Raw genomic sequence first — 24,738 nt, 5'->3', positions numbered from 1 at the left:
CATGCGTCCCTCCAGAGTGTTGCTCTGTCACCCAGGATGGAGTACAATGGTGTGATCTCAGTTCACTGCAACCTCCGCCTCCCAGGTTCAAGCGATTCTCTTGTCTCAGCCTCCCTCAGCCTCCCGAATAGGTGGGACTCAGGCCTACAGGCACCTGCCACCACGCCTGGTTAATTTTTGTAGTTTTAGTGGAGGCGGGGTTTCTCCGTGTTGGCCAGGCTGGTCTCGAACTCCTGACCTCAAGTGATCCACCTGCTTTGGCCTCCCAAAGTGCTGGGATTACAGGCGTGAGCCACCGCGCCCAGCCTTCCTCCAGCATTCTCTACTGAGAAAGCTTAACACTGGAGCACTGTAAAGGAGAGAGACATGCACTTTATTTTTTATTTGTTTTTATTTTATTTTATTTATTTATTTATTTTTTTGAGACAGAGTCTTGCTCTGTCGCCCAGACTGTAGTGCAGTGGTGTGATCTCTGCTCACTGCAGCCTCCGCCTCCCAGGTTCAGGAGATTCTCCTGCCTCAGTCCTCCCGAGTAGCTGGGACTACAGGTGTGTCATGCGCCACCATGCCCAGCTAACTTTTGTATTTTTAGTAGAGACAGGGTTTCACCACGTTGGCAAGGCTGGTCGTGAACTCCTGACCTCAGGTGATCTGCTCGCCTCAGCCTCCCAAAGTACTGGGATTACAGGCGTGAGTCACCGCACCCGGCCGAGAGGCATACACTTTCGATGGAGCTTGTGCTGCCCTACTTGCCCCAATCTATATGCAGTTCAATTTGCTTACTTTTTAAAAAAATTTTTAGGCCAGGCACCATGGCTTGCGCCTGTAATCCTGGTACTTTGGGAGGTCACGGGTGGGTGGATCACCTGAGGTCAGGAATTTGAGACCAGCCTGACCAACATGGTGAAACCCTGTCTGTACTAAAAATACAAAAAATTAGCCGGGCGTGGTGTTGGGTGCCTATAATCCCAGTTACTTGGGAGGCTGAGGCAGAAGAATCGCTTGAACCCAGGAAGTGGAGGTTGCAGTGAGCCAAGATCACACCACTGCACTCCAGCCTGGGCAGCAGAGAGAGACTCTGTCTCAAAAAAAAAAAAAAAAAAATGTTTTAGAGGCTGAGTCTTGCTATGTTGCCCAAGTTGGATTCGAAATCCTGGGCTCAAGTGATCCTCTCACTTCAGTCTCCTAAGAATCTGGGATTATAGATACTTAGGATATAGAGTATAGCATATAGATAGCATATAGATCTGCGCCACCACACCTGGCTCTTTCGCTTACTTATTTTACCTGCCTGTCCCGTGGAGGTGTTTGGTTTTGTATCCCCTAGTATGAGTCCTTGAAGCATACAAGTTCAAAAGTTTAGGACCACAGTACCTCTGCTTAGTTTTTTGCTTAGTTAATATCATCTTTAAAATCAATATTGAAAAGTATAATACATGTTCATAAGAAATTAAAATATGCAGAAGTGTGTACAGCAAAAAGTACAAGTCAAGTGACTTCATTCATCCAACAATTCTCTTTTTTCACTCTCCAGCAATAATACTGTGAGTAGTATCTTTTGTATTCTTTTTCTGTGAATACGCTTCTTAGTCCAACTGGGGTTACTTACTTTTGGTAAGGCTGAATGTATATATATTGGGCCCCACATGTGTGCAAAGAGTGACATGGTAGATTAGTAATCTGTGTAATTAGCAAAGGCAATAATTCATAAGGGAGAGAGGCATAAAGGAAATCTGTCCATTGTGGCAGAGCAGGTATTCAAGGGTGATGTTGGCACTGAGAGGGAGTAAATTGATAAGTGGCTCAAAGGTGAATGGGTACGGGGCAAGAGAGCTCCTGCATGGACCAAACAGTCACTCTTGATGGTCCCCAAAGACCCTTCCAATTTATGAACTGAGATACTGGGAAAAAAAGTATTGCTGTGAAAGAATTGTGCAGGTGAGGCTGTTCATGGTAGTGCAGGATGCAGAGAGCTCTTAGCCCAGTGTCTGGATCAGACAGGCCTGGGCTCCATTCCTGCTTCCACCCCTTAGTAGGAGAGAGAGCAGATGTACCGGATGATTTTGGGCAGGTCACTGAGTCCTCTGGGGCTCACTTTATCCACTGTAACAATGGGAATGGTGCTAGTACCTTGTAGGATTGTTGTGAACATTAAATGAGACAGTGCATTTCTTTTTCATTTTTGACATTTTAGAGATTGTGCATTTCTACATCTATAACATATCGAGAGTCTGTACCCTAGTACCCTACTCCTCACTCCCCCAGTGCCACCCCCCTTAGTCTGGACTGCTCTATAGTCTTCCCTGGATGATGGCACCAGCCTCATAAATAATTCCTGTTTCTGCTTTTTTTGTTGTTGTTAATATAACAGTTTCATTGAGACATAACTCACATACCTTACTATTCACCTATTTAAAGTGTACAATTCAGCAAGTTTTAGTGTATTTGTAGAGTTGTGTAACTATCACTACCATGTGAGAACATTTCATTCCCATAAAAAGAAACCCTATACCCATTATCTGCTTCAGCTCTTGCTCACTGCAGTGTTTTCTCTGACCAGTGGCCTGGGGGACCTTTTAAAACTACAAATGAGATCATGCCACTCTCCTGCTTATAACCTTCAAATGATCCCCACTGTGTATGAAGTAACATCTAGACTCCTTGCCCTGGTGACAAAGCCCTGTGTTGTCCGCCCCCCATCTCCTCCTTCCTTGTCTTTTATCTTCTCCCCTTGATGGGTGCATTTCTGCCGCAGCCAGTCTTTGCATGCTTCGCGAGTGCCAGGCTGCCTCCCACCTCCGGATCTTTGCCTTTGCAGTTCTATCTGCCTGGATTGCACTTCTTTGTATGGGTGCATGGCAGCTACTTCTTGGCACTCAGCTAAACTGTCCCCTCACCTCCCTGGCCACCCACTCCTGGAGCCACACCCCTTCCCCATTCACTCTCTGGCCCCTGGCCTTATTTTCTTTGGAAGTTGTTTACTGTCTCCCTCCACTAGGCTACAAGGTCCATGGGAGGAGGACCTTGTCTGTCCTGTTTGCTACTGAATGCCCGGTGCCTAGGCGAGGGCTGGCCACTGTGCAGGCACTCAGGGCACACTTTGGGAATGGAGGAGTGACAAAAAGGAAGCTGCTATTACTTGCTGTGTTGTTGTTACTAAGTGTTCAGTATATGTTGACTTGAAATACTATTGACTTGAAAGTCAAATAAGTCCTGTATTAAAAGGTGTAAGTTATATTCAGTGCAGGTGAAAACTGAATGAATGTGGTAACAATCAAATTGGTTAAATGAGATGGGCTTTTGGCTCAGGTAACACAAAGTTCTTATTTTATCCTGTGCCAAACACTGCAGTTTTGCAATGAGATTGTGAGGAAGGAGAAGGCAAGGATTCTGTTCCAATGTTTGGTCCCAAAGGACCTACAATAGTACTTTGTACCAGGTAAGCACTTAATAAAAGAATGCTTACTATTATGAATTTAGCTGCAGAAACATTTAGTCCCATAGACAATATGTGTAGAATGTAAAAAATGCAAATCTTACTAAAATAATATACAGGAAAAGTTCTCCCTACTCCTTCCTCCTGAAAGGGAGCCAGTGTTATTAGCTCGTCATGGAGATTGTCTGTGCTCATGCAAGCATCTCCCTGCATGTATGTCCTCTTGCTTTCGTGCAAAGAATAGCATCCTGCACACACCTTTTAGCCCCTTGCTTTTCGGTTTTGTGTATTTTGCAGATTGGGTCATTTTGTGCACACAGGTCTATTTTATTCTTTTTTTTGTTTGTTTCCCCCTGCCTCAGGCTTATTTGTACAAATAGCACAGGAAGATACCAACCCCATGCAGACGGCAGCCCAGAGGTCATACCAATCCTTCTGTCCTCATATCTGCAGACGGAGATCTCTACTCTGAAGCCTTTTAGGGGCCTGGGCACTTTTGAGAGCCTGAGCTGGAACTGAAGCTGGAGCTGTAGTCTGGGCCTTGGTTTGATTCTTGGCCTTTGGCCAGCACAGCCTAAGACCTTAGCAGTGCCGGCATGAGCATGCGTCCCAAGTTTGGAGTGGGCAGTGTAGGCAAGTTGATGAATTTTGCTGCCGACACCCTTTGAGATCTTGGGCTCTACCTCTTTGGACTTTACAAGGATCTTGATAGCCTCGACGTGTGCACTCATGGCCTTGGTGGTGTTGGCCTGCATCTTCTTCATGCACTTCTTCTTGTACTTCTTGGCAAAGTGCATGTTCCTCAGGAACTTGGGGTTCACCCACTTAAGAAAGTCGTATCTTTGTGACTGGGATTTCTTTTTTTTTTTTTTTAATTTCTTCTAAAAAAAATACCAAAATGGGATACACGTGGACTGGGATTTCTTGATGCCATTTCTGTTCCATTTTCGGGACTGGTTGTGTGTGGTTGTATGTGGACTTGGACATGTCTGCACTGGAACCCACAGCTCCCGAAGTGCCTGGAACCGGAAGAGGACCTTATGCTTTAGAAGGGGTTAGGAATTTCATTTATGGCTTATCCCTGTTTATTTAACCAGTCTTCCTTTGATGGACAGTGTTACGGTCTGAATGTATCCATTCCCCCTAAATGTGATAGTTGTATAAAGTGGGGCATTTAGGAGGTGATTGGGTCGTGAAGGCAGAATCCTCATGGATTCCCTTATAAAAGAGGCAGGAGGGGCTGAGTGCAGTGGCTCACACCTGTAATCCCAACACTTTGGAAGATGAGGTGGGCAGATCACTTGAGCCCAGGAATTTGAGACCAGCCTGGGCTACATGGTGAAACCCCGTCTCTACAAAAAAAAAAAATACAAAAATTAGCCAGGTGTGATTGTGACTTGCCTATAGTCCCAGCTACTTGGGAGGCTGAGAGGTGGGAGGATTGGTTGAACTTGGAAGGTTGAGGCTGCAACAAGCTGAGATCATGCTGCTACACTCCATCCTGGGCAACAGAGTGAGACCCCATCTCAAGAAAAAAAAAAGGCAGGAGGGGTCAGGCATGGTGGCACAACTTGTAACCCCAGCACTTTGGGAGGCAAAGGTGGGAGGACGGCTTGAGGCCAGGTGTTTGAGACCACCCTGGACACCATAGTGAGACCCTGACTCTACAAAATATTAAAAAATTAGCCAGGCATGGTGGCACATGCCTTTAGTCCCATATATTTGGGAGGCTAACGTAAGAGGATTGCTTCAGCCCAGGAGTTTAAGGCTGCAGTGAGCTGTGATTGTACCACTGTACACCAGCCTGGGTAATACAGTGATATTTTAATTAAAAAATAAAAATTAAAAAAAAAAAGGCCAGGTACAGTGGCTTATGCCTATAATCCTAGCACTTTGGGAGGCCAAGGCAGGCGGATCACGAGGTCAGGAGTTCAAGACCAGTCTGACCAACATGGTGAAACCCCGTCTCTACTTAAAAATACAAAAATTAGCCGGGCATGGTGGCGCACGCCTGTAATCCCAGCTACTCAGGAGGCTAAGGCAAGAGAATGGCTTGAACCCAGTAGGCGGAGGTTGCAGTGAGTGGAGATCGTGTCACTGCTCTCCAGCCTGGGCGACAGAATTAGACTCTGTCTGGGAAAAAAAAAAAAAAAAAAAAAAGGGCGTGAGGAATGGGCCTCACCAGATACTGAATCTACTGGTGTCTCCATCTTGGACTTTGCAGCCTCCAGAACTATAAGCAATACATTTCCTTGTTTGTAAATTACATAGTCTAGGGTATTTTGTTATAGTAGCAGGAAGGGACTGAAACAAATGGTTAGATTTGTTTCCAATCTCTAGCTCCCACAGTGCAGTGAGTGACCTGTACTTTGTGCATATGCACAAAGGTGATAGGCTAAGTAATTAATAAATAGCGTAACTGTAACCGGATAGCTTGATGTGTGGAAACTTCTGCTAAAACAAAACAGAACAAAAATTTTGTATAAACAGTCAACCTGACAGTTTGTGTTTCTCTTAAATTCATTTTTCATCTTTTATTAGAACCGTATAACTATGAAAACAGTCATTACTAGATTATTATAGGATAGGGAGAGAATTACTGGCTCATAGAGGAGTCTGTCTTCACCATCCAGTAAGGTTTCTGCAAATACAGTGACACGCTTTCTGTCAAATGAATCTTCCTTCCCTTCTCTCCTCCTTCCCCTTTTTCTCCCATCCCTTTCCTCTCCCCCTCCCTCTTTGCTTCCTCCATTCATTCAAAATGTATTCAGTTTGAGTGTCCACTGATGGCCAGCATGGGTGATTTGCACTTGGGAGCAGGAGTGGCGAGAGTGGTTGGACTCCTTGAGGCTTCTGTGTGTGTCTCTGGCTTTTGGACAACTTAGAAAGGGGCCAACAAGAATGAGTTACTAGAAGTGAAACCTTAGCAGAGCCACACTCCACCATGAATGCTGGTTTACTGGAATGAGGATGCTATTTTTAAGAAAGAGCATTGTGTTTCATCATGGAAATTTTGAGCATCTGAGCAGGCAGCCTGCTGGCTCGCTCATCTTTAAGGTCCTGATGGACAGAGGCTGTGTTTTCTTAGCTCTGTACCCCAGCACCCACCAGGTCCTGCTCTGTGGGAAGAAGGGAGGAAGGAAGGTCTGTGGTGGACAAGTAATATGTGAGTTGTTGGTTTCACCTCAGCTGGCGACATCCCAGGGGGCTGGCAGGGCTGGGACCTTGCCTCAGCCTTTGAGTGCTGGGGCAGTGAGGTGAGCGGTCCAGTGAGGGACGTTTTTGTTGCAGTTTTTCAGGAGCTTGCACTTCTCAGAATGCCTTATTTAATAAAGCTCTCCTGAAGGACAAGATGCCCTTTTTGGGGTCCTCAGAGCACCTTGTTTTGCCAGAGCAGCCCAGATTCCTAGGTGTTCCTTTGCCTTGTGGGAGGGTGACCTGGGAGTGGGGTGCTGATGTTGGCACCAATGACCTGCCCTGTTGGGAAAACCATGTTGGGGGTGTCCTTGGGGTCGTTCTGCCGACAGCTGGTGTGCTGGCTTCTCTCTGGGTTATATCGAGCTCTGAGACATCATCTTTGTGGCTTGCTCCTCTAATGTGTTGCTGAAAAGGAAAGCTGGGGGTGGAGAGGAGATTCCCCCGCTCCCCCTTTTCCTTTATATAGCAATGTTGGTGGAACCAGCAGCTGTGACAACATGGGGTGGGGAAAAGACACTAGGCTTTGGAACAAGGCTGACACAGTTCAAGGCCAGACCCAGCTGTTTCTTACGTCTCTGAAAACTTGGGTGCTTTAGCTGTTCCAAGCTTCTCTTTTTTTTTTTGGGAGATGGAGTCTCCCTCTGTCACCCAGGCTGGAGTGCAGTGGCATGATCTTGGCTCACTGCAACCTCCACCTCCCGAGTTCAAGCTATTCTCCTGCCTCAGCCTCCCGGGTAACTGGGATTATAGGTGTCCGCCACCACACCTGGCTAATTTTTGTAATTCTAGTAGAGACGGGGTTTCACCATGTTGGCCAGGCTGGTCTTGAACTCCTGGCCTCAGGTACTCCGCCTGCCTTAGCCTCCCAAAGTGCTGGGATTACAGGCGTGAGCCACCTCGCCTGGCCCAAGCTTCTCTCTTATCTTTGAAGCATAGATGTAATAATAGTACTTATTGTGATATATTTATTTTCTTAAATCCTTTTATTCTAAAATAAAGCCTACCTTTAAAAAATTATTATTATTTTTATTTATTTATTTATTTGAGATGGAGTCTTGCTCTGTTGCCCAGGCTGGAGTGCAGTGGCAATAGATCACTGCAGCCTCCGCCTACTGGGTTCAAGCGATTCTCCTGCCTCAGCCTCCTGAGTAGCTGGGATTATAGATGCCTACCACCATGCCCGACTAATTTTTGTATTTTCAGCAGAGACGGCGTTTCACCATCTTGGTCAGGCTGATCTGGAACTCCTGACCTCATGATCCGCCTGCATCGGCCTCCCAAAGTGCTGAGATTACAGGCATGAGCCACCGTGCCTGGCTAAAAAATTTAATTTTTATCAGAGATGAGAGTCTCACTTTGTTGCCCAGGCTGGTGTCAATCTCCTGGCCCCAAATGATCCTCCCCCCTTGGCCTCCCAAAGTGTTGGGATTACAGGCATAAACCACCATGGCTGGCCGAATCCTACTTTTTGGAACACAGTTTTGTGCCACATAATGACATATCAACCACAGACCACATATATAACAGTGGCCCCATTAGATTAGAATACTGTATTTTTACTGTATTTTTTCTATATTTAGATATGTTTAGAGACACAAGTACTTACCGTTGTGCTACCACTGCCTGTCTTATTCAGTACAGTCTCATCCTGTGCAGGTTTGTAGCTGAGGAATAATAGGCTGTACCATCCAGCCTAGTGCATAGCAGGTGATAGCATCCAGGTTGTGTAAGTCACTCTAGAATGTTCCCACAGTGCCGAAACAGCCTAATGCGTTTCTTAGAGCATATCCCTGTCGCTTAACAGTGCATGACTGTAAATAATTTGCGACTGGGGACAAAGCATCTTTTTATTTATTTATTTATTTATTTTTTGAGACGAAGTCTCACTCTTTCGCCAGGCTGGAGTGCAGTGGTGCGATCTTGGCTCACTGCGACCTCCGCCTCTCGGTCTCAAGCGATTATGCTCCCTCAGCCTCCTGAGTAGCTGGGATTACAGGCACGTGCCACCATGCCCGGCTAATTTTTGTATTTTTAGTACAGACGGGATTCCACCATGCCAGCCAGGATGGTCTCGATCTCTTGACCTTGTGATCCGCCCACTTCGGCCTCCCAAAGTGCTGGGATTACAGGCGTGAGCCACTGCGCCTGGCCGGGACGAAGCATCTTTTATTTGGACCACAGCTTCATGGGAGCTTCTGCTCTGTTTTCTTGTTTCACTGAAAGATGAAGCCTCAAATATGGCTGTGGTCCTGAGCCAGAGAAGATGCTGTAGAGAAAAGCATTCTGCGAGGAGTGGACAGACATGAGCACAGCCTCGATGTGTGGGCGTGGCCTTGATGCGTGGGTCTTTCTTTCCCACAGGTGCTGCGAGTGGCTGAGATGCTGCGGTGGAGGGGAGGCCAGGCCCCGCACTGTCTGGCTGGGGCACCCCGAGAAGAGAGACCAGAGGTATCCTCGAAATGTCATCAACAATCAGAAGTACAATTTCTTCACCTTTCTTCCTGGGGTACGTGCAGGCAGGGACCATGTTCTTTTCTTTTTTCAATCACAAATACATGCGTTGGTACAGATGTTATGTCATGTCATGTCATGTCATGTTATTTTTTAGACAGAGTCTCACTCTATCACCCAGGCTGGAGTGCAGTGGCGCAATCTTGGCTCACTGCAACCTCCGCCTCCTGAGTTCAAGTGATTCTCCTGCCTCAGCCTCCCGAGTAGCTGGGATTACAGGCATGTGCCACCACGCCTGGCTAATTTTTGTATTTTTAGTAGAGATGGGGTTTCACCATGTTGGCCAGGCTGGTCTTGAACTCCTGACATCAGGTGATCCACCCACTTCAGCCTCCCAAAGTGCTGGGATTACAGATGTGAGCCACCTTGCCCGCTGGTACAGTCTTAAAAGATTGAGTTCCCTGTGGCAGATGTCGGTGACTTTTCTGTGCCACCTTAGTCCCTGGTTGTTCATCTTCCCTGGGTTTAGCACTGGGTAGTGGCGGGGTTGGAGGTGGGGTGGGGTGGAGGGGCCACCTGCCTTCTGTCTGCAAGGCTGTGTGACCCCACCTGCTCAGTTAGAGTAACTTCACATGTATTTGGTGTGCTAAGCCTAAGAATGAAAAAGACATTCTGGGGACCTAGCATTATGACCAAAACAGCAGAAAAGAATGTCAGCAGTGCTTAAATTCCCCCCCATCATGACACATGTAGTCAATATTGGCAAGTTGGGAGATAATAGCTTAGAGGAGAAAAAATAAAGATGCATTTTAATCTTGCCATCTATAGAGAAAATTTTCATTAATATTTTTGCTAATAATAAATGTTTCTGGTGGCATAACTCTTCCACATTAACTTACACTAATCTGTGGACATGTACTCAGCAAACCTTCCCCTCAACATGCACATAAATTAAATATCTATTTTTATCCAGCACAGCCTCCAAACACACATCAGTTGACGTTGAGAAGCAGCAGTAGCAATCAGCTCCAATGCAGAAAGGAACATAATGGCAGTGTTAGATATTGAGTGGTAGTACAGAGGCACAAATCTATTATATAGTCGAGTTCAAGGTCAATTGGAATTTTTTTTTTTAGAGACCAGATCTCACTGTCTTGCCTGGGCTGGAGTGCAGTGGCATGATCAGAGCTTATTGCAGCCTCAGACTCCTGGGCTCAAGCCATGCTCCTCTCTCAGCCTCCCAAACAGCAATTTGAATTTTTTTTTTTTTTTTTTTGAGATGGAGTCTTACTCTGTCGCCCAGGCTGGAGCACAGTGAGCCATCTTGGCTCACTGTAACCTCCGCCTCCCGGGTTCAAGCAATTCTCCTGCCTCAGCCTCCCAAGTAGCTGGGATCACAGGCACCCACCACCACACCCGGCTAATTTTTTGTATTTTTAGTAGAGACGGGGTTTCACCATGTTGGCCAGGCTGGTCTCGAACTCCTGACCTCAGGTTATCCACCCACCTTGGCCTCCCAAAGTGCTGGGATTATAGGCGCCCAGCCATGAATGTTTTTAAGGGTGATTTTGACTATATTCACTGCTATGAACATGACCAACCATGAATGTTTTTAAGGGTGATTTTGACTATATTCATTGCCAGTTTCCTCAACTCCCCCCAACTCTCAGTACCTTAAGTGAGGAATAGGTTTATTCTCATTCATGGAAAGTCTGATGCAGACTAGGCCACACTCCTCCATTTCCTGGCTATGCCACCTGGAATATGTGGCCACCAAAGTCACCAGGGTGGCACAGGAGGCACCAATGGCTCTTAGCTGCCTTAGCCTCAAGGAGACACAGTACTTCCATTCATTACCTATTGGCCCAGACTAGTCATGTGGTCTCAGTCTGACTCTCGGGTGCATGCCAATGGTCAAAATCACACTAGCACCCAGCTGCTCCCCAGGGGAAGATTTGACTGTGTTATTTTATGGAGTTAAGGTCATATTGTGGACATAATTTTTTTTTTTTTTTTTGAGACAGAGTCTCCCTCTGTTGCCCAGGCTGGTGCACAATGGCGTGATCTCAGCTCACTGCAACCTCCACCTCCCGGGTTTAAGCCATTCTCCTGCCTCAGCCTCCTGAGTAGCTGGGATTACAGGCGCGTGCCCCCACATCTGGCTACTTTTTTTATTTTTTAGTAGAGACGGGGTTTCACCATGTTGGCCAGGCTGGTCTTGAACTCCTGACCTCCTGATTTCATCCGCCTCGGCTTCCCAAAGTGCTGGGATTACAGGCGTGAGCCACTGTGTGTGGCCATGTAACTTTTAAAAAATTATTTCTTATTTTATTTTTTGAGATGGGGTTTCACTTTTTACTTTTTGAGGTGGGGGACTCACTGTCACCCAGGCGGGAGTGCAGTGACATGATCTCGGCTCACTACTATCTCTGCCTCCTGGGCTCAATTGATCCTCCCACTTCAGCCTCCTGAGTAGCTGGGACTGCAGGTACATGCCACCACTCTTGGCTAATATTTGTATTTTTTGTAGTGATGGGGTTTTACCATGTTGCCATGGCTAGTCTCGAACTCTTGAGCTCAAGCAATCTGCCAACCTCAGCTTCCCAAAGTGCTGGGATTACAGGCATGTACCACCACGTCTGGACATGTTGTGGACGTAACTTTTTTTTTTTTTGAGATGGAGTTTTGCTCTGTCACCCAGGCTGGAGTGTAGTGGCCGATCTCAGCTCACTGCAACGTCTGCCTCTTGTGTTCAAGCGATTCTCTTGCCTCAGCCTCCTGAGTAGCCTACAGGTGCCTGGCTAATTTTTTGTATTTTTGTAGAGACGGGGTTTCACCTTGTTGGGCAGGATGGTCTTGGTATCCTGACCTCGTGATCTGCCTGCCTCAGCCTCCCAAAGTGCTGGGATTACAGGTGTGAGCCTCTGCACCTGGCTGGACATAACTTTTTATCTTTCTTTTTGCGCTCAACCTTATAGCATAAGCATTTTCCACGAAAACCTCCTCCTAAACAACAGAGCAAGACTCCGTCTCAAAAAAAAAAAAAAAAAAAAGAAAAAAGAAATAACACAGTCTGGATGCAGTGGCTCAGGTCTGTAATCCCAACACTTTGGGAGGCTGAAGTGGAAGGATCGCTTGAGCCCAGGAGTTCAAGGCCAGCCTGGGCAACATAGGGGGAGACCCTGTCTCTACAAATAGCAAAAAATTTAGCTGGGCATGGTGGTGCATGCTTGTGGTTTCAGCTACTTGGGAGGCTGTGACAGGAGGATTGTCTGAGCCCAGGAGTTCGAGGCTGCAGTGAGCTACGATCACACCACTGGACTCCAGCCTGGGTGACAGAGCAAGACCTGGTCTCAAAAAACAAAACCAAACCCCAAAACACACATAACATAGTTGATGCCCCTGTGTGCCCCTCCATGTTAGATTTTACTCCTTCCCCAGGAAGTAACTACTCTTCTGAATTTGGTGTTTACAATTTCCATGTATATAATTATTTACTCTTTCTTTTACAAATGATACTTTTATTACCCATGTATGTTTTTCTAAACAACATATGGAAGTGTTTAAGCTCTATGTGAAAAGTATCATGTAAATTGTATTCTAAAGCAGGAATTATTTTTTATTATTTTTTATTTTTTTTAATTTTCGAGGCAGAGTTTCGCTCTTGTTGCCCAGGCTGGAGTGCAATGGTACGATCTTGGCTCACCGCAACTTCCTCCTCCTGGGTTCAAGCAATTCTTCTGCCTCAGCCTCCTGAGTAGCTGGAATTGTAGGTGCCTGCCACCACGCCTGGCTAATTTTTGTATTTTTAGTAGAGACAGGGTTTCGCCATGTTGGTCAGGCTGGTCTCGAACTCCTGACCTCAGGTGATCTGCCCGCCTCGGCCTCCCAAAGTTCTGGGATTATAGGCGTGAACCACCACGCCTGGCCGCAGGAAAAGTTTTTAAATGTTATTCATTTCCCACCAAATGTTCCAGATCTCATCAGACAAGCCCTGAATGTCTTTCTCTGTTGTCTCCCTCCATTCCAGGTGCTGTTCAACCAGTTCAAATACTTTTTCAACCTCTATTTCTTACTTCTTGCCTGCTCTCAGTTTGTTCCCGAAATGAGACTTGGTGCACTCTATACCTACTGGGTTCCCCTGGTAAGTTAATCGGCATTGTTTGTTCAGTAACCTTAGAGGTTTGGAAACAGAAAGTTCTTTGTTTCTCTCACTCAGGCATCTGGAATGGGATGGTGGCCTTGTAAGGGAAAGGATGCCCTTAGGCCAACACACTGGGAGTCTCTGGGACTTTAATGTTGAAGCTCCATTTCATATACCGCCTGGATCAAACTATAGCAAAGCCTGTGCCATTCATTTATTCATTTAGCTGTTGGGTCTTGCATTATCTCAACAAGGATTTATTGTATGTTTATTGTATATGGCACAAGTTTAGACTCTGGGAACACAGTGGCAAATGAGAAAGACAAATCCCCTGTCCTCATGGATTATATCACAGGTTGAGCATCCCAAATCCAAAATCTCAAATGGTCTAAAATCTGACCAGGCACGGTGGCTCATGCCTGTAGTGCTAGCACTTTGGGAGGCCGAGGCGGGAGGATTGCCTGAGGCCAGGAGTTTGAGACCAGCCTGGGCAACATGGTGAAACCCATCTCTACTAAAAATATAAAAATTAGCGGGGTGTGGTGGCACGTGCCTGTAGTCCGAACTACTTGTGAGGCTGAGGCAGGAGAATTGCTTGAACCTGAGAGGCAGAGGTTGCAGTAAGTTGACATCACGCCACTGCACTCCAGCCTGGGTGATGGAGAGAGACCTGTCTCGAAACAAAAACAAAAACAAACAAAAAATTCCAAATAAATAAATCTAAAATCTAAAACTTTTGAGCACTAACATGGGACTCAAAGGAAATGCTCACTGGAGCATTTTGGATTTCAGATTTTCAGATTTGAGATACTCAGCTGGTAAGGATGGTGCAGATGTCCCCCAATCTGAAAACATCTGCAATCTCAAACACTTCAGCTCCCAAGCGTTCTGCATCAGGGATGCTCACCTTGTATTTGAATTGTTTCCTGGGATCACATTTTCTTTTTATCCAGTGTAGAGTATTTGAGTTTGAGGGGTTGGAAAAGTAGCAGAATCTATGCTTTTGTGCATGTGATGTGTAGCAGAACCGAGTAGCCCCTCTCCTCTGTTCCTTCCCTCGCCTCCTTTTCTTTCTCCATTGATTTGGCAGATGGTGGTTGAGCACCTGCTGTGTGCCAGGCCCTGTGCTGGGTTCTGGGGGTGCAGCAATGAACAGAGTAGACAAATATTTCTGCCCTATGGGGTTGACATTCAGAGGGAATAGACAATAAACCAATAAACGAAATTGTTACAAATTGTGAAAAGTGCTCTGAAGGTAACAGAATAAAGTCATAGGACAGATGGGGTATCCCAGATACGTTTAGTATTTTTTGCATGAATGAAGGTGAAGGGTAGGAGATGTAAAGGGGCAGCCTTAGCCTGTGTGGTTGTGAAAGGCCTCCTGAGGTGTGATGAGAAGGAGGAGAATATTCTAGGGGGCAGCGATGCAAAGGCCCTGTAGCAGGCATGTGCTTAGAGCATTTGAGAAACAGAAAGAGGTCCGATGTAACTGAGCTGTGGAGAGGGCAGAATGGATACCCTGTTTTCTCCAAACTGAGGTATTATGAAATGCAGTTGCTGTTTATATTCTCAACAAGTGGGACCCAGGGAGAACACTTGGATTCTCTGTTCGTAAATCTCATTAACATTTTTATTTTTATTTATTTATTTATTTATTTTTGATATGGAGTTTCGCTCTTGTTGCCCAGGCTGAAGTGCAATGGCACAATTTCGGCTCACCACAACCTCTGCCTCCTGGGTTCAAGCGATTCTCCTGCCTCAGCCTCCCGAGTAGCTGGGATTACAGGCGCCCGCCACCATGCCCAGCTAATTTTTTGTATTTTTAGTAGAGATGGGGTTTCACTCTGTCGGCCAGGCTGGTCTCAAACTACTGACCTCAGGCGATCCACCTGCCTCGGCCTCCCAAAGTGCTGGGATTCTAGGCATGAGACACCGCGCCTGGCTCTATTTTTATTTTTAATTAAAGAATTTGCTTTTAGGCCAGGCACGGTGGCTCACACCTGTAATTCCAGCACTTTGGGAGGCTGAGATGGGCGGATCAAGAGGTCAAGAGATCGAGACCATCCTGGCCAGCATGGTGAAACCCCGTCTCTATTAAAAATACAAAAATTAGCTAGGCGTGGTGGCGAGAGCCTGTAGTCCCAGCTACTCAGGAGGCTAAGGCAGGAGAATTACTTGAATCCAGGAGGCAGAGGTGGCAGTGAGCGCCACTGTGCTCCAGCCTGGTCAACAGAACGAGACTCCGTCTCAAAAAAAAAAAAAAGAATTTGCTTTTGGCCAGGCTGTAGTGCAGTGTGCAATCATAGCTCACTGTAGCCTTGAATTCCTGTGCTAAAGGAATCCTCCTGCCTCAGCCCCCTGTGTGGCTGGGACTACAGGCGCATGCCACCGTGCCTGGATAATTGTTTTTTAATTCATTTTTTTTCCTATAGGTTATTGGGGTACAGGTGGTATGTTGTTACATGAGTAAGTTCTTCAGTGGTGATTTGTGAGGTTTTGGTGCACTCATCACCCAAGCAGTATACACTGAACCCTATTTGTTGTGTTTTATCCCTTGTCCCCCGCCCACTCGTTCCCCCAAGTCCCCAAAATCCATCGCATCATTCATATGCCTTTGCGTCCTCATAGCTGAGCTCCCACATATTAGTGAGAACGTATGAAGTTTGGTTTTCCATTCCTGAGTTACTTCACTTCGAATAATAGTCTCCAGTCTCATCCAGGTCACTGCAAATGCTGTTAATTCATTCCTTTTTATGGGTGAGGAGTAGTCCATTGAATATATATACCACAGTTTATTTATCCACTCGTCGATTTATGGGCATCAATCTCTACTAAAAATACAAAAAATTAGCTGGGCATGGTGGCAGGCGCCTGTAATGCCAGCTACTTAGGTTGGTTCCACGATTTTGCAATTGTGAATTGTGCCACTATAAACGTGTGTGCAAGTATCTTTTTCGTATAATGACTTCTTTTCCTCTGGGTAGAACCCAGTAGTGGGATTGGTGGATCAATGGTAGTTCTACTTTTAGTTCTTTAAGGAATCTCCACACTGTTTTCCATAGTGGTTGTATTTACATTCCCACCAGCAGTGTAGAAGTGTTCACTGCATACACGCCAACATCTACTGTTTTTTGATTTTTAGATTATGGCCATTCTTGCAGGAGTAAGGTGGTATCGCATTGTGGTTTTGATTTGCATTTCCCTGATCATTAGTGATGTTGAGCATTTTTTCATATGTTTGTTGGCCATTTGTGTATCTTCTTTTGAAAATTGTCTATTCATGTCCTTAGTCCACTTTTTGATGGGATTGTTTGTTTTTTTCTTACTGATTTGTTTGAGTTCTTTGTAGATTCTGGATGTTAGTCCTTTGTCAGATGTATAGATTGTATAGATTTCTCCCATTCTGTGGGTTGTCTGTTTACTCTGCTGACTGTTCCTCTTGCCGTGTGAAAGCTCTTTAGTTTAGTTAAGTCCGAACTATTTATCTTTGTTTTTATTGCATTTGCTTTTGGGTTCTTGGTCATGAAATCCTTGCCTAAGCCAGTGTCTAGAAGGGTTTTTCCAATGTTATCTTCTAGAATTTTTATAGTTTCAGGACTTAGATTTAAGTCCTTAATCCATCTTGAGTTGATTTTTTGTATAAGATGAGAGATGAGGATCCAGTTTCATTCTCCTACATGTGGCTAGCCAGTTATCCCAGCACATTTGTAGAAAAGGGTGTCCTTTCCCCTAGTTTATGTTTTTGTTTGTTTTGTTGAAGAGCAGTCGGCTGTACGTATTTGGGTTTATTTCTGGGTTCTCTATTCTGTTCCACTGGTCTATGTGCCTATTTTTATACCAGTACCATGCTGTTTTGGTGACTATGGCCTTATAGTATAGTTTGAAATCAAGTAGTGTGATACCTCCAAATTTGTTCTTTTTGCTTAGTCTTGCTTTCACTATGCAGGCTCTTTTTTGGTTCCATATGAATTTTAGAATTGTTTTTTCTTTTTTCTTTCTCTTTTTTTTGAGATGGAGTCTTGCTCTGTCACCCAGGCTGGAGTGTAGTGGTGTAATCTTGGCTCACTGTAAGCTCCGCCTCCCAGGTTCATGCCATTCTCCTGCCTCAGCCTCCCGAGTAGCTGGGACTACAGGCGCCTGCCACCATGCCTGGCTAATTTTTTTGTATTTTTCGTAGAGACGGGGTTTCACCTGTGTTAGCCAGGATGGTCTCGATCTTCTGACCTCGTGATCCACCCACCTTGGCCTCCCAAAGTGCTGGGATTACAGGCATGAGCCACCGCGCCTGGCCCAAAAATTGTTTTTTCTAATTCTGTGAAGAATGATGCTCTTGGCTAATTTTAAAGTTTTATGTAGAGACGGGATCTCATTATGTGGCACAGACTCATCTCCAACTCCTGGGCTCAGGAATCCACCTACCTTGGCCTTCCAAGGTGCTAGGATTACAGATATGAGCCGAGACGCCCAACTTATTAAATTTTTTTGACTAAGAGAAGGTTGTAAACATAAAAAAGATTTAGGCTCTCCTTAAAGAAACAAAAACAATAAACCTTTTTGCTGTGGGCAGCAGGTGAGGGATGATAAAGATTTGGTGTAGAGGTGCTTGTGGAGCAGAGGAAGCCAGATGCTCAGGGACCAGGGAGTGGGTGTGCATACGCCATACGTGCCACATTATCAGACAAGTGACGCCAACAGCTCTTGCCCTGAGAAGAGGAAGGGAGGTCATTTCTTCCACACAAGCAATCCAGGTGCTTCTGGAATGACGAGAATAGTTCTTTTCTGCTCTGAGTCATTTTGGGGTGAAGTAGCATCCTAAGAGCTAGAGAGGCCCTTCATCCAAGCATCCCTCCCCCTCTGATAACAGACATTCCTGCCTGTGTCAGGTGGCATGCTTAACCAAGTGCCAGGTGGTGCCTGCGCCTTTAAGCACTGATATTGTGATCATCAGGAAACGGTTTTTGTTTTTGTTTTTTTGTGAGACAGAGTCTCGCTCTGTCCCCTAGATTGGAGTGCAATGGCGCGATATCGGCTCACTGTAGCCGTCACCTCCTGGGTTCAAGCGATTCTCATGCCTCAGCCCCCTGAGTAACTGGGAGTACAGGCACCCACTACCACGTCCGGCTAATTTTTGTATTTTTAGTAGAGATGAGGTTTCACCATGGTGGCCACGCTGCTCTCGAAATCCTGACCTCAAGTGATCCGCCCACCTTGACCTCCCAAAGTGCTGGGATGACAGGTGTGAGCCACTGCGCTAGGCCTAGGAAACTGTTGGCTTTACCTTATAAACTGAGATGCCCTAGAGCTGGGCTGATGCAGTAAAGCTGTGGGGGAATGAGAAGCTCCTGTCGGCTACTCTGCCCAGTCAGGTACAAACAGGGACCAGGAGTTGCCAGACCCAAGAGTTACAAACTCTATAGTTTTATGTGAAATACTCCAACTTCATTTTAGTTTTTTAGTTCCATAACTGTTTACTATATACTTACATAAAAATCAAACCATGTTACTTTAACAAAGTTAGTCCACAGTGTATATAAAATATCATTTATCATATTGCCTTTTATTGGTTATCTTTTTAAAGTGTAGTTGTTTGAAAGGTAGTACATTCACATGACTCAAGAAATATACAAATGTTCCTTTTGAAGAATCTACTTCCATCCAGTTTTGCCTCCCAAATACTTTCACTTCTTGTCCTTCCCTCCAGAGTTGCTTTATGAACAAAGTACAATGAATAAAAATTCTTACAACTTTCTTTTTATTGATTGACTCATTGAGAGTCTCACTCACTGTCACCCAGGCTGGAGTGCAGTGGCATGATCTGGGCTAACCACAACCTCTGCCTCTCGGGTTGAAGTGATTTTCCTCTGCCTCAGTCTCCTGACTAACTGGGATTACAGGCGTGTGCCATCACGCCCAGTTAATTTTTGTATTTTTAGTAGAGACGAGGGTTTCACCATTTTTGGCCAGGCTGGTCTCGAACTCCTGACCTTAAGTGATCCTCTCACCTTGGCCTCCCAAAGTATTGGGATTATAGGCGTGAGCCACTGTGCCCAGCCCGTTTCTTCTTCTTATTTTTTTTTTGAGACAGAGTCTTGATCTGTTGCCAGGCTGGAGTGCAGTGGTGTGATCTTGGCTCACTGCAACCTCTGCCTCCCGGGTTCAAGCCATTCTCCTGCCTCAGCCTCCCAAGTAGTTGGGACTACAGGTGCGTGCCACCACGCCCAGCTAATTTTTGTATTTTTAGTAGAGACGGGATTTCACCATGTTGGCCAGGATGGTCTCGATCTCTTGACCTCTTGATCCGCCCATCTCGGCCTCCCAAAGTGCTGGGATTACAGGTGTGAGCCGCTGCGCCTGGCCCATGTTTCTTCTTTTTAGGAAAAAAATAAGATACACATAGTTTTTAATCATTTCTTTAAATTTTTAGTATATTTTTCTCTTGATTTTTAAACATCAACAACTCATTAATAAAAATTTAAAGCAGTATGTGAATTGGACCCATCCCTTTTCCTCGTGGTCTGTATGTTCAGGCTGTCCCTTGTCCTCTCTGCTCTTGTTGAAGGTGAGGGACTTTCATATTACCTCACCCCTGTGCTTCTGGGCACAGGAGGCCCCTCCCTGGCCCCCAGCAAGGAATGCTCCAGACCCCATCTCTCAAGCCACATCTCTCTCTCTCTTTTTTTTTGAGACAGAGTCTCACTCTGTCGCCCAGGCTGGAGTGCAGTGGTGCAATCTCAGCTCACTGTAACCTCTGCCTCCTGGGTTCAGGTGAGTCTCCTGCCTCAGCCTCCTGAGTAGCTGGGATTACAGGTGTGCGCCACCAAGCCTGGCTAATTTTTGTATTTTTAGTAGAGATGGGGTTTCATCATGTTGGTCAGGCTGGTCTCGAACTCCTGACCTCGTGATCCACCTGCCTCGGCCTCCCAAAGTGCTGGGATTACAGGCATGAGCTACTGCGCCCAGCCTCTCTCTTTTTTTTTTTTTTTTGAGATGGAGTCTTGCTCTGTTGCCCAGGCTGGAATGCAGTGGCGCGATCTTGGCTCACTGCAACCTCCACTTCCCAGGCTCAAGTGATTCTCCTGCCTCCACCTCCCGAGTAGCTGGGATTACAGATGTGCGCCAGCACACCTGGCTAACTTTTGTAGTTTTAGGGACGGGGTTTCCCCATGTTGGCCAGGCTGGTCTCGAACTCCTGGCCTCATGTGATCTGCCCACCTTGGCCTCCCAAAGGTTGGGATTATAGGTGTGAGCGCTCGACTCAAGCCACATCTATTGAATTATCTTAAAAGCCAGATCCTGCCATTGTCTCTGCCCCTCACCCCTCCAAAGCTGCTCCTGTTCACTGTTCTTTTTTCAAATAGAAAAGATCGCACGATATTGGAGAAATATTTAAAGTACCAAAACAAACAAACAAAAAAACCCCACACATACATAGGGTGATGAAAATCACCTGTGTAGCTACTACCCTAAAATATCCCATTTATGATTCTGGTGTGTTTCCTTCCAGTGCCTTCTTACTTATGCATGTATTTTATGTACACTATAACACACCTTACATTAAACCATATATATTCTGCAGATGCATGTTTTATAGATTTGGGATCCCAAGGTGTCCTCGAAGGCAGCCATGTGTCTCTCCGTCTCCCTGCCTTTTATATCTCAAGCGTGATGTGCAATCTGGTCTCTGCCGCCTCCCCTTATCCATTGCCCCGGCTGCAGTGAATTCCACATGTGAGCAGCTCCTAGGGGTACAGACATGAGCAGCCCTGCAGCCTCATTTACACTATAATTGGCATGCATGTTGTGAGGAGACCTTAGCCATGTTTGGCATACATTTTTTCCTTTTCTTTCTTTCTTTCTTTCTTTTTTTTTTTTTTTTTTTGAGACGGAGTCTCGCTCTGTCACCCAGGCTGGAGTGCAATGGCGTGATCTTGGCTCACTGCAGCCTCCACCTCCCAGATTCAAGTGATTCTCCTGCCTCAGCCCCCCAAGTAGCTGAAATTACAGGCATGCGCCACCATGCCCGGCTAAGTTTTGTATTTTTAGTGGATACGGGGTTTCACCATGTTGGCCAGGCTGGTCTCGAACTCCTGACCTTGTGATCTGCCTGCCCTGGCCTCCCAAAGTGCTGGGATTACAGGAATGAGCCACCACACCCGGCAATTATGATTTTTTAAAAATTTATTTCCACTGAGGCCTTCTCTGCCCCTACCCCCACCTCTGGTGTCTCCTGACTGGCCTGTTTTCCCTTTGACTGTAGCTTAGGATAGAAGCCAGGCAGGTTAATAGCTTGTTTCTAGGTTTTGGCGCCTCTAGCAGTCGGTCTCCACGTTGTGGGCCCTTTTTAGTCAGCTTTTCCTGTGATGGCTGAGTTGGGGGATATTTGTCTTGTATTTTTCCTCTCTTTCCAAGAACTACAGAAAAAAGGGTTTGGGGTGAAAAACAAATTAGCATCTACTTCTAGGTGACCATCGCTGATTTCCTTAATAGATTTTTATGCAGAGAGTCAATTTTCAGTTCTTGGCTAGAAGACATTTTGAAATGTCTTCTAACCACTCTGAAAGTTGCCTCATTTCAAACCCAGCTCTTAAGTGCAGCAGTTCTGAATGGGGGCTGTGGAGTCAAGTGGTTTGGGTTTAGCTCTTTTTTTTTTTTTTTTTTTTTTTGAGACAGAGTCTTGCTCTGTCACCCAGGCTGGAGTGCAGTGGTGAGATCTCAGCTCACTGTAACTTCTGCCTTTCAGGTTCAAGCGATTCTCCTGCCTCAGCCTCCCGAGGAGCTGGGATTACAGGTGCCCACCACACCCAGCTAATTTTTGTATTTTTAATAGGGATGGGGGTTTCACCATGTTGGCTAGGCTGATCTCGAACTCCTGACCTCAGGTCATCCGCCCACCTCAGCCTCCCGAAGTGCTGGGATTACAGGTGTGAGCCACGACGGCTGACCGGGTTTAGCTCTTAATTGCACTCTGAGAAGTCATGTAATTTGAACCAAGGCTACTTTTCTGAGCCGCAGTTTTGTCATCTGTAAAAAGGAATGATCCTTTCTACTGCCTTGGTTTGTTGGGAGGTTTAAATGAATTACTGCAAGTAAAAATGCTTCATGTGGATGTATAGAATTCTCAGGAAACATTCTGATTTTAATTTTTAAATTCTGCCACTAATGATATGTTTTTCATTGTTCAGATTAAGTTTTAATTTTTTTCCCCCGAGACAGAGTCTCATTCTGTCGCCCAGGCTGGAGTGTAGTGGCTCGATCTCTGCTCACTGCAACAACCTCTGCCTGTTGGGCTCAGACAATCCTCCTGCCTCAGCCTCCTTGAGTAGCTGGGACCATAGCACGAGCCACCATGCCCGGCTATTTTTATTTTATTTTTTTCAGTTTCAGGTTTCTATTTTCTTTTGTAGAAACCGGCTAATTCTTTTTTGTAGTTTTGTAAAGATGGGGTCTCCCTATGTTGCCCAGGCTGGTCTTGAACTCCTGGGCTCAAGTGATCTTCCCACCTCAGCCTCCCCAAATGCTGGGATTATAGGTGTGAGCCACCACACCCAGCCATGTTTTAGCTTTTAATAATTTTTTTCTTGGTACTAATATATTAGGGGAGAAGTAACTCAGGAGAGCAGAAATAATCTATAACATTATATGATGACCAAATAAATGTAGGGTATTTTTGTTATTGAGATATAATCTATATACCATAAAATACACAGATCTTCAGTTTTCAATTCATTGAGTTTTGACATTTGTCAGCCTCCACATAAATACCACCTCAATCAAGATATGGAACATTTCCATCACCCCAGGAAGTTCCCCAGTGCCTGTTCCTATCACCCCACCCGCCCCCACCACCCCAGGCAACTGCTTTTCTGATTTCTATCTCCCATAGATTAGCTTTGCTTTAGTGAATTTATTTTTGAGGTACAACTTGACAAAAGAGGCTTGCACTTTCAGAGTTGCTTGTCTGAGTTGTCACTGCCTATGATTCTTCACCAGCTCCGACAGCTGCCTCCTTCAACGGCCCCCCCTTCCCCCGCCCATTAAAGCTTCTTTCTAAATATCTGTGAATGGATATTAAGGACCTCCTAAACTGGATGGTTCATTTGCATCTCATTGTAAAGCAATTTCACCAGCCTGGCCAACATGGTGAAACCCTGTCTCTAGTAAAAATACTAAGGCATGGCATGGCCCCTAGGATTAATGAGAACTGTGTGTGTATATGTGGTGGGAGACGTGATAATTTAGGAGGTGGTATTTATTGGCAGCAGGGAGGTTAGTGAGCGGCTCCTGTCTTTGTATGAGCACACACTTTCCATGAACATCAATGGGATTTAGCCAGGCCCACGCAGAGAGAAATAGAAACTGGAACATTCGAAAAAACAAACAACAACAACAACTTGGGTTTTGGCACAGAACAACAAAATAGCAGCCCTGCACACCGGGTCCGTGCTCCTCGCAGAACAGGTTTTCTCTCACTCCCTATGTGGTCTGGTTATGCTTTGATTCTGAAATGTACCAGTTTCTTTTGGCTGCAGTGTGTACTTTACATCTCATTGGAAACAGGAGTAATCCTTTGATTGTAAAGATGTATGGGCGTTGGGAGGAGTTTCACAAAGCAGTACATCTCTGGATAGATTTACATAAGAGATTTAAAGTCCTTTGAATCGAAGTTAATATATTTCACAGGGTAAACTATGAAAGTGAAATTCTCCAAGAACCACAACTGCTAACCCTTGGGTGGTTATGCTGACCGTATTTAAAAAATAACTGTCCTGGCAAGCTTTAAAAGGGGATGGGGGAGGAATGACAAGGAAAATGAATGACTGATTTTGGCTTTATTGATTACAAGAGGAAAAATATCTAGATTGGAAGTAGATTCGGCTATGGGTGACTCCCTCCACCCAACCAGAGTTTATGAGTTGGGGTTCCCAACTCAGAGGAAGGTTGGGGAAGTTTTAAGTTTTTATTAGTTTCTACTTATGCAATTAATACTTTCATAGAGTTTCCTTATAAAAACTTAAAACAGCTGGGCGCGGTGGCCCATGCCTGTAATCTCAGCATTTTGGGAGGCTGAGGTGGGTAAATTGCGTGAGCTCAGGAGTTCAAGACCAGCCTGGGCAAGATGGCAAAAACCCATCTCTGCTGGGCGTGGTGGCTCACACCTGTAATCCCAGCACTTTGGGAGGCCGAGGCGGGTGGATCACCTGAGGTCAGGAGTTCAAGACCAGCCTGGCCAACATGGTGAAACCCTGTCTCTAGTAAAAATACAGAAATTAGCTGGGCATGGTTGTGGGTACCTGTAATAGCAGCTACTGGGGAGGCTGAAGCAAGAGAATCGCTTGAGCCCAGGAGGCGGAGGTTGCAGTGAGCCGAGATGGCGCCACTGCACTCCGTCCTGGGCAACAGAGTGAGACTCTGTAACAATGACAACAACAACAACAACAAACCATCTCTACCAAAAATACAAAAATTAGCCAGGCGTGGTGGCGCACACACCTGTGGTCCCAGCTACTCC

General features: G+C 45.7%; 1 protein-coding gene across 1 annotated transcript in view; it reads left to right on the top strand.

The window, feature by feature from the left end:
• The window catches only part of ATP9A (ATPase phospholipid transporting 9A (putative)), a 173,756-nt gene that overhangs the window by 30,198 nt on the left and 118,820 nt on the right, over positions 1-24,738 (top strand). Inside the window, exons 2-3 of the mRNA XM_054542330.2 lie at positions 8,996-9,140; positions 13,116-13,229. Of these exons, the coding sequence (XP_054398305.1) occupies positions 8,996-9,140; positions 13,116-13,229 (259 nt within the window). The remainder of the gene's footprint in view (positions 1-8,995; positions 9,141-13,115; positions 13,230-24,738) is intronic.

Source organism: Pongo abelii, chromosome 21 (genome assembly GCF_028885655.2).
Source record: "Pongo abelii isolate AG06213 chromosome 21, NHGRI_mPonAbe1-v2.0_pri, whole genome shotgun sequence".
Taxonomy (NCBI): Eukaryota; Metazoa; Chordata; class Mammalia; order Primates; family Hominidae; genus Pongo; species Pongo abelii.
The sequence above is the reverse complement of the archived record's forward strand: the minus strand, read 5'-3'. Positions and strand labels throughout refer to the sequence as shown.